Raw genomic sequence first — 11016 nt, forward strand, 5'->3', positions numbered from 1 at the left:
GACTACCAGAAGTAGAACCAGATTCCTTAGAAGCAACAGTTGGTTTGGGGCGAGCCACCAACTCAAAATCATCATCATTGGAGTCGTCACCAGAAGAGAAATCAGGGTCCAGAAGATTTGAGGAGTTAAACGCCCGTGGTCTCTTGGTTGGAACAAATTCAGAATCGAACCCTGCTTGTCTCTTTGACCTTCGGCGCATAGGAGCAGTGGGAAAAGCTTTATTCAAGACTTCAATTCCGAAGGATTCTCAACATTGATCTCGTTCCCAGGTTCACCAGGAGCGATTATTTCCAACGGAGTTGGCTCTTCGGCCACACCCACAATTTGCATCCCCTCAACATTGGTTTCGGCTGTGGGTGTTGTCTCAGGAGATTTTTTGCTCATGCTCGCAGCCATTTCACTCCTAATTTCATGAGGATCAAAGCCAGCCATCTGCGAATTTGAGAACAAAGAAAGTAGATCGGTTCGACGGACACAGAGAATCGCGAAGAACGGAGATATTTTACGCAAAACAAAATGAATAATGAGAGCAGGAGAAATTTTCGAATGTGATGGAAAATACTAAACAGTAACGGTGATCCTAATTCAGCCCTAATTATTTAAGAACAATCCTCCAACGGTAATATTTTGTAGAGCCGCAACTTCAGCACCTCTTCAACTCAGTTTTTACTCTCACCCAACGGTAACTATTCTGAAACAGTGTAATCATTATCTCAAGAAACCAGTCAGAATAAAACACCACGTCGAATTAACCCCACAATCAGTTAGAAATCAAGAAAGTTCAAAATTAAGTCGGTTAGGGTTTTCTTCGCATTTCATGAATTAAAAACTGGTAGCCCACTGGACATGATGAATTTACAAAACAGCAGTATGAATAACATAAATTTATGCCTAAGATATGATCAAAAATTAAATACACACGTATGTGATAAAACTGTGATCAGTCTGTACTTAGGTGTTGGAAACACCTCTTGGCAACACTCACAAGTTGTACTCAAACTTTGTTGAACATTTTTTAATTCAGACATGGTAGCTCCCACTCTAGAAGAACGGTCTTCAAAGGACTCCTCTAGGTAGCTTTTTCCATCTGTATTTTGACTTAAAAGTGGTAGCTCCCACACTAGAAGAACGGTCTTCATTGGACTCCTCTAGGTAGCATTTTCCATTTTCTTCTAAACATTTTTTTTTTGTTCAAGTTTTCTCCTCTTTTCTATTTTTCACCTTATTGCTCAAAAATTTTTCTAAGTCATTTTCTACATTGGACAAGATCATGTGGTACACGAACATCCTCAACAGCTTAATGACTTAGATTGAGCTCACTCCAACCTTTAGAAACTTTTGGTAGAAAGTTTGATTCACAACTGAGAGCACACCATTCAGTATCCTTCACTTGTACAGGCTTCACACAAAACAGGATGTATACAATATGTCTATCATCCTAAAAATAAAATGCACATGCATGCTGAGTGTTGTCCACAGGTGTTGTAACACCCAGGACAACATCCGTGAGTTATCATTGTGCACACAAGCTGAGAGACTTCCTAAGATTGGAAAATCTCTCAAAATCCAATGGTTTTGTAAAATATCAGCCAGTTGGTTTTCAGTTCTAACAAATTCCATTCGAATTGTACCCTCTCAACCAAATCTCGAATAAAATTATGTCTAATGTCTATGTGTTTCGTTCGAGAGTGTTGTACTGGGTTTTTTGAAATGTCAATTGCACTTGAGTTGTCACAGTATACAATTAAGGTGTCACTGTTGAATCCATAATCTTTAATCATTTGATTCATCCACAAAAGTTGTGAACAACAACTAGCAGCTGCAACATATTCAGATTCAGCAGTGGACAGAGACACACAACTTTGCTTTCTACTATACCATGACACCAGATTGTTACCAAGATAAAAACATCCACCAGTGGTACTCTTCCTATCATCAAGGTTTCCTGCCCAATCAGCATCACTAAACCCACTAAATTGGTGTTTGTTTCTTTGGTGTACCACAAACCTAAGTCAACTGTTCCAGATATATATCGCAAAATTCTTTTGACAGCTTTTAAATGAGTGCCTTTAGGATCAGCCTGGTACCTGGCACACAAACTTACACTAAACATAATGTCGGGACGACTTGCACTTAAGTAAAGAAGATTGCCTATGATGCTGCGATACTGGGTGTTGTAAACACCTGCCGCAACATCATCTTTGGACAATTTTTCAGTCGACCCCATTGGTGTTTTCATGTGTTTAGTGTTCTCAGTAGAAAATTTCTTCACCAAATTCTTGGCATACTTGGATTGACACAGAAAGATACCATCATGCATTTGTTTAATTTGCAATCTAAGAAAAAAACTTAATTCTCCTACCATGCTCATTTCAAATGTGGTAGACATGCATTTAACAAATTCATCAACATGCTTTTGAGAAGAAGCACTAAAAATGATGTCATCCACATAAATTTGACACACAAGAATATCATGCTTCGATTTTTGAATAAAAAGGGTTTTATCAACCTCACCTCGTTTGAAGCCTAAGTCAAGCAGATATTCAGTAAGCCTACCATACCATGCTCTTGGAGCTTGTTTAAGTCCATAAAGTGCCTTTTTCAACTTGTAGTAATGGTTCGGGTGGTTTGGATCTTCAAACCCTTTAGGTTGACTTACATAAGCTTTTTCATTCAAAATGCCGTTCAAAAAGGCACTCTTCACATCCATTTGATATAGTTTTATGTCCATGTGACAAGCAATAGCAAGTAAAAGTCGGACTGACTCAATTCTGGCAACAGGGGCAAATGTTTCGTCGAAATCAATTCCTTCAATTTGAGTATACCTTTGAGCAACTAGCCTTGCTTTATTTCTCACAACAATTCCAGATTCATCAGTTTTGTTTTTAAAAATCCATTTGGTTCCAATAACATTCACATTATTAGGTCTGGGAACCAAATCCCACACATCATTCCTAACACATTGTTCAAGTTCCTCATGCATAGCATTGACCCAAAATTCATCTTTTAAGGATTCAATTACATTTTTGGGTTCAATTAGTGAAACAAAACAAGAATGGCTTACTTAAGAGTATACGGACGTCATGCATACTAGACCCATCATTTTCCGATAATCTACCTTCTCCTTTCTTCTAGTTTGCATTCCTCCAAATGCTTCACCAATTATCTGAGATGATGGATGATTTTTCTGAATCTTACTGGGAATATCAATCTCTTCAATGGTTACAACGTCATCATTCTCAGTATACTCTCCTGGTTCATCATTCGATTCTGCCAGTGCAGGTGTTGTCTCCGGTGTTACAACACCGGGTGCAACATCTGTGTTAGGCAGTGTCTCATTTTCGTTCAGCAGCCTATCAATATCATCCTCGATTGTTTTTCCCGTTAGATCTGCTAGATCGTCAAAAACAACGTTAATAGATTCCATAGTCGTTCTTGTTATGAGATTATACACCCGATATGCACGACTATTGGATGAATAACCAAGGAATAAACACTTGTCACTTTTAGAGTCAAACTTTGCAAGATGGTCTCGGTCATTCAAAACATAACATACACACCCAAAGACATGAAAGTACTTCAGGTTTGGCCTCTTTCCCATTATAATTTCATAGGATGTCATAGTAGAACCATTCCTTAAGTACACACGATTTGAAATATGACATGCTGTGTTTAAGGCCTCGGCCCAAAATCGTTTTGAAATATTCCTTGAACTCAACATGACCCTAGCCATTTCTTGCAGTGTCTTATTCTTCCTTTCGGCTATTCCATTTTGTTGAGGAGTCTTAGGGGCCGAAAATTCATGAGTTATCCCTCTCTTCTCACAGAATGATATAAAGTGTGAGTTTTCAAATTCTTTACCATGGTCGGTCCTTATCTTACCAACCCACAAATCATGTAGATTAGTAATCTTAGCATGTAGTTTCTTGAAAACAGCAAATGTGTCGGACTTTTCTCTAAGAAAACTTACCCATGAAAAGCGAGAGAAATCATCCACACAAACAAATGAATACTTTTTACCTCCAAGGCTTTCCACTTCCATTGGACCCATAAGATCCATGTGCAAAAGTTCAAGACACCGTGTTGTCCCAAAGTGTTGTAGCATTTGATGGGGAACACGGGTTTGCTTACCCTTTTGACATGTTCCACAAACATAAGGAGTTCCAGAAGATAAATTAGGCATACCTCTCACAGCATCGTACTTACCAAGGTTCTTTAATGTCTTGAAGTTTGCATGACCCAATTTTTGATGCCACAAGTTTAGCTCACTCACCTTTGAATGATTGCACATCAGGTCTTCTCCGAGTTGATAGCAATTGTCAGCAGACCTTGTACCTGTCAAAATACAAGTATTAGCATTATCAAAAACTTCACAAATGTCTTTATCAAACTTAACATGTAAACCGTCATCACAAAGTTGACTTATGCTTATTAAGTTTGAGTTAAGCCCTTCAACATAAAGCACATTGTGTAGACTAGGCAATCCATCAACATTCAAGGACCCTTTGCCAACAATTCTTCCTTTAGCACCGCCTCCATACATCACATGACCATTCCTTAGTTCAACATAGTCAATCAAATGGTCTTTAGAACCTGTCATGTGGCGTGAACAGCCACTGTCGAAGTACCATATTCCTGCAATGTTAGTCTTTAATGAAGTATAGATAACAGAACATTGAATCTTAGCCTTTGGTACCCAGATCCTTTTTACTGTCGGTTTTCTGTTGGCAATGTTGCGCCGGGTGTTATACCACGCCTGTGGCAACACCTGTTCAGATTCCCACCTTTTGTAGTCATCTCTTAGTTTAAAACAATAGGGTTTGATATGTCCAGGTCTAAAACAGTAGTGACAGATGAAGTGGCATTTTCTGGATTTGGACTTCTTGGTAGATATTTGCCCTTTTGATGGAACACCTTTTTCAGTGTGTTTAGCATTCGAGGTTTCAACACTTCCTTTGACAAAGATAGTTAGTTTTCTTTCATTATTGGAGGATTCTCCAATTTCGAACAGACTATTCGGATAACCAAGTCCAGCTCTGTCATTCTGTCCAATCATCAAAAGTGAATCAAGTTTGGATGAACTTGAATTGAGCTTGGTAAGAATTAGAGTTGCTTCTTCAAGCTCCTTCTTGACTTTGAATAATGCCAGATCTTTCTTGCTTAGGATTACTTCAAGTCGTGATATTTGTGACTTCAGCTCAGTGTTCTCTTTGGAGAGAATTGCATTTCCTTTAGTTCTTTTGATCCAGTCTTCATACAGTTCTTCGTACATTGTCTACACACTTTCTATAGTGACTTCATCATCATCTACCTCTTGGGTTTCAGACTGACTTGACTCCCCAAGGATTGTAGAATTAAGACATACTGAATTCGAAGAGGTGTTGCGGCCAGGTATTGCAACACCTGTGGCAACACCCAAAGGATTGATTTTCATTGAGCGTTTCTCCTTGATGACAACAGATAATGATGTGTGATTTTCAGATTCATTTGATCCTTGATCATCATCAGACTCTTCATCACTCAGGGTGACAGTCATGACTTTGTTTCTCCGAAGTCGGTTGGCACACTCATTGGCATAGTGTCCATATCCCGAACACTCTCTACATTGCACTGAATCCAGGTTTCTGACTTTTGATTGGATTTGCAATTCGGTTTTTGGTCGAAATTGTCCTTTCATAGGAGTAAACTTTTGAGCTTTTGCAGAAGTGGCAATATTGGGAAACACAGATTTTTGTCCAATTTTCTTCTTCTCTTTCATGGTCTTCAAGTAATCACCAAATTTCTTAGTAAAGAGAGAGATCGATTCTTCACCTAAATCAGACTTATCCACCTCTTTAGATATTTGAAGGATTTCATCATAAGATTCGGTTGAGGCTTCAAGGGCTATTGTCTTCCCTTTATCCTCCTTTGTAAATCAAGGTTCATCTCAAAGGTTCTGAGAGAACTCATTAATTCATCCAGATTGATTTTTGAAGTGTCTTTAGATTCTTCAATTGCACACACTTTGACATTAAATCTCTCAGGGAGAGATCTGAAGAATTTGTTCACCAATCTTTCATTGGGCATGGGATCTCCAAGACTGTGAGCTTCATTAGAAAGTTGTCTCAACCGGCTATCATACTCAAGAATAGACTCCTTGTCCTCCATCCTCAAGCTTTCAAATTTTGAAGTCACCATCCTTAGCCTAGTTTTACGCACGCTCTCGGATCCTTCACAATGTTTCTGAAGTATATCCCAAGCTTCTTTGGCATAGACACAATTGGTGATTAAGTTAAACATCCTTGTGTCAACAGATGAAAATATAGCATTGAGAGCCTTGGAATTAAAATTTGAAGTTTACACTTCATCGATTGTCCATGTACTTTCAGGTTTGATCCGAGGGTTTCCATCAGAATCCTCAATCTTTGGTGGGCTCCAACCATCAAGTACACATAGCCAAGCTCTTTCTTCAATGGATTTTATAAATACCTCATCTTTACTTTCCACAATGCATAATTTGATCCATCTAACACGGGAGGTATAAACACAGTGTTTGTTGATGCTTCCATTTTTTCTGTGAAAACAAAACAAAACAGGATCTCACTTAGTAGCGTCAAGAGGAAGCTCTGATACCAATTGAAAGTTCTGTTCCCACAGTGTGAGAGTGATGAGGGTGAGCAAATAAAAGAGTGATGAGGGTGACAAAATATCAAAGTTAAAAACGGAAAATATATCAAGGAATAAAATTCCTTTCAACGATCACAATGACAAGCCGAGCAAATAAAAGAAATTTGGGATCAATTAGAAATTAAACAAAAACTAGGTACGAGCAACTCTTTTGTCATGTGCAAAATTTGCAAAACTAGATATTCTTTCAAAATGAGTGGTGGTGCCGGAACTTTGAAAAAACATTTGGTCAAAGTACATAAACTTGATCCTAATACTCTACCGTTGCTATGTAGAGAACCAACCAAAATCAAATTAATCATTTGACTGCTAATAATTTAACAATTAAAAAATAAAATTTATCAAATATTCATTGTTAAATTTGTTGTGAAATGTTGCCAACCCTCTTCAATATATAAATAAGAAGGTTTTATTGAATTTACTAGTACTATTTAATCTGGATTGTACAATGTTTCTAGGCACACACATAAGTAATATTGTTTAATATGTATAAGCAATACAAAGAGCCATTAATTTCACATCTTTCGATTATTACTTATAGAATTATTGTTAAATTAAACGTGCATGAGTGAGATTAATACAGTAGTGGGTGACCTCCTGAGAATTTTTCATGTATCAAGTTTTTGATGTTGCGTCGCTTGATCTGGCTTACTAGGTGGATTGTAAATGAGTGACGCCAGATCATAACAAGTAATACTTTCTCCACTAGGGAAAAGTTAGGGATGTAAATGAGCCGAGCCGAGCAGTAGCTGGCTCGGGCTCGGCTCGTTTCATTATTTTCTCGGCTCGGGCTCGGCTCGAGCTCGTTACGAGCCTCAGGTTTGAAGCTCGGGCTCGGCTCGTTCAGAATTTATGAAGCTCGGGCTCGGTTCGAGCTCGGCTCGTTTATTTTGTTTAATGAGCCAGGCTCGGGTACGCTAATAGCGACGGGTTTTTTATTAAAAGCGTCGCTAATAGCGACGGGTATTGACACAAACGTCGCTAATAGCGACGGGTATTTACAAAAACGTTGCCGATCTGGATCGGAGACGTTTTTCTTAAACCGTCGCCAACAGCGACGGTTATGCATAACCGTCGCCGATCTGATCGGCGACGTTTTTCTACAACTGTCGCAAATAGCGCTAGTTACAGACATCGTCGCCAAAAAGCGACGGTTATTTTAGACCGTCGCTATTATAGCGACAGTATGTCAAACCTGTCGCCATTAGCGACGGGTTTTATAAAACTCGTCGCTAATGTCGCGACGGTTTGAACAAAAAACCGCCGCTAAATGTTTTTTTTTATAAATGTTATAATTATTTAAATCTGAAATAAAAATATATTGTGTTGTATAATCGAAAAAAATTAACAAAATTTGAGAAATGTAATCATATTATTAATCTGCAAATAATAATACAAGTGTTTCATACAAAATGAATCAGCCATGTAGCGCTACATCTCCTCCTGTGATGTTGATTTAAAATGAATCAAATTGAATTTTCTTAATGTAACGTTGATGAGAATAACGAAATTTAATAAACTTACGTGGAGCAGGCGAATCGCGTGTCAACGAAATATCCATTTGCATGTCGATGTGTGTGAACGTATAGCTCCCATGACGTTGGATCTCTGCCATGTCGTGCTCGCTAAAATAAATTCAATAATTGTAAAACATTAACATTTATAATTAATGAAATATATATTTTTTCCAAAGTACAATTCAATAAATGTCACGAACATCGTCGCTCGAATATTGAACCTCTTCTATTTCACTTTCAGTTCAAATCAATTTCGTTGTCGTACATAACATTAACATCGACTAGATTTTGAGACGATAAAAGAAATTGAGTTGAGATGTCATGAGGTCCACTTTCGTTGTTTTGAAATGCATCGTTCGCATCAATTTGATTATGCTCAGTATTTGCCTCAACATCAGTGACATAAGCTCGCCTACGTAGAGTACTCACATGCATCCAATCTGATTCTGCTCTCTTCGTTGTTGGATAAGTCAAATACACAACTTGCGAGGCTTGCGTAGGAAACACAAATGGTTCGTAGTATCCAAGACTTTTTTTTCGATTGACATCCTCAATTTTGTACTTTTTATTAGAAAACACAAATGGTTTGTAATTTCGTCTAAATATGGTTTGTTCTGACATTTTTTTCGATTGTAAGGACAACAGATATATCCATTTAATAAACACTCAAGATGACTAAGTGCAAATGTTACAAACGACTCTAAACGCGACAATTTATAGACAGTTTGCTAAAACCCTAAACCCTAAACCCCAAAACAGTTGCAATGAGCGACGGTTTGCTAAAACTGTCGCTGATATTAATCGGCGACGGTTTATTCATAACAGTCGCTATTATAGCGACGGTTTTATGTAAACCTTCGCTATAATAGCGACGGGTTTTAAGAAACCGTTGCTTAATTTATTATGCGACGGTTTTAGTAAAAACCGTCGCTATATAGCGACGGTTTAGTAAAAATAGTCGCTGATATCCCATTTTTTTTATACCAGCAACTCTCGTGAACCACTTAAACGAGCCGAGCTCGAGCTCACGAGCCAGCATAACGAGCCGAGCTCAATTTTGAGCTCACGAACCTATTATCGAACATGTTCGCGAGCTAACGAGCCGAACATCATTAATCTCAAGCTCGGCTCGACAAAATTGTCGAGCCCAAAATAAGGCTCGGGCTCGGCTCGATAAGCTTAACGAACGAGCCCGAATGAGCTTTTTAACGAGCCGAGATCCGAAAAACTCGCGAACAGTTCGGCTCATTTACATCCCTAGGAAAAGTCGACGATAGATAAAAGGTAAGACTGATTTTTAAGAGATATAAGAGCACACCAGAAGATACCCTCATCTCTTCGGACTCATGGTCCTAACATCCTATCTCATTAGTACCCAAGTAGGTGCACTATGCTCTATCACTTGCGTCTTAACAAACAACTATAACTTCAAGTATAGTTGTAAGCGTTTGATTCTAATAATTGGTATCAAAGGAAGGTCATGAGTTCAAGCCTCTCAAAAAGCATATTTATATTGTGAAGGCCCTAAAACTCCTCACTTGAAAATTTACGGAAAATTAAAAATTTTCTTTTTAAAGAATTTAAATTGCCTCATTCATAAAATCAACTGATAAATCAAGTTCAATGTTTAAAAATATAGCAGCGGAAGAAAATAAAGTTTGCCAAAAATAACCATTTAAGAATATTCAACAACTGATAAAAATGTTTGCATAAAATGGTAACATGCTGCAAATGAGGTCCTCGGGTGCCACTACTGCCGACCCAAGCTGGCTCACTGATCCCCGCCCTCGGCCCTGACCTCATCGGTACCTACAACAATCAAGTCTAGCGAGCCTAAAGACTCAGCATGCATATATCGTAGATAACGAGAAAATACTGTAGTAAAATTTGCATGAGATAAAATATCATGTCATGAGGCATTCTGAAAATAACTTGTACTGAGCAATTATAATACGTGCATAACTGAACTGAAAAACCATAGTAAAAATGTTTGCTCCTTGGAGCCCTGTACTGAAATAAAATGTAGCGATTTTTTGTTGAGATTATGGTCTACGCATGTGGTCTCTGCACTGAACTGAACTGTCCAATCACTGGCGACCGTGGTACCAAACTGAACTGATCGGTCACTGGCGACCGTGGTACCAAACTGAACTGATCGGTCACTGACGACCGTGTAAAATAATACTCCCATGATAGTGAATCGACCACAAGCAATATCGCATAAATATCAAAAATAAGTATTTTCTATTTTCATGCACGTAATATAATTAAATGGCATAATGAAAAATCCTGTAATTTTACCAACTAGATTGGATCGTCCCCAGGCTCGCTGCAACCTAAATATGCCATGAAAAATATGCAATAGCTTATACTTGACCGAACTATGCAATTAAGTTTGAAAATGCGACAATTACGTCTAACGACTTCGTATTTAATCATGACTCCGAACCAACCCGAACCAACACTGAACCGATGTATAGTCATGATTAAAATACGCTTAAAATTATGAACATTTGCTCCTAAAATGATGAGGGTCGAAATCTAGGTGAATGGAGGCCAAAACGTGAAACGCTCTTTCGAGAGTCAATTTGGCACATTGCACCGTAAATTCTCGTACGACCTCAAAAATGATCCGAATCACAAACGGTCAAAAACACGACCTTCCTAACTCAATGGGTCACTGTCCAGTCCAAGGCCATAGGCTAAAAGCCGACCGAGAACTCGAACGAGCCTCCGAACCGACACAGCAACTTGCTGTAATTTTCCAGCAGCTGCAACCTTGCTTGCATCGCGTTGTTTGCGAGACTTTTGGCCATTGGGGCTTGAACCACCG

At 38.5% G+C, this 11016-nt stretch overlaps 1 protein-coding gene across 1 annotated transcript; it reads right to left on the reverse strand.

The window, feature by feature from the left end:
• Window positions 1-222: 222 nt before the first annotated feature.
• Window positions 223-5272, reverse strand: LOC140815455 (uncharacterized). The gene is made up of 6 exons (XM_073174560.1): window positions 4477-5272; window positions 4132-4335; window positions 3092-3390; window positions 2510-2698; window positions 1898-2287; window positions 223-432 (listed from the first exon to the last, which is right to left on the reverse strand). Exons 1-6 carry the CDS (start codon window positions 5270-5272, stop codon window positions 223-225), a joined length of 2088 nt encoding a protein of 695 aa, XP_073030661.1.
• Between the last annotated feature and the right edge of the window lie 5744 nt (window positions 5273-11016).

Source organism: Primulina eburnea, chromosome 15, assembly GCF_022965805.1.
Source record: "Primulina eburnea isolate SZY01 chromosome 15, ASM2296580v1, whole genome shotgun sequence".
NCBI lineage: Eukaryota > Viridiplantae > Streptophyta > Magnoliopsida > Lamiales > Gesneriaceae > Primulina > Primulina eburnea.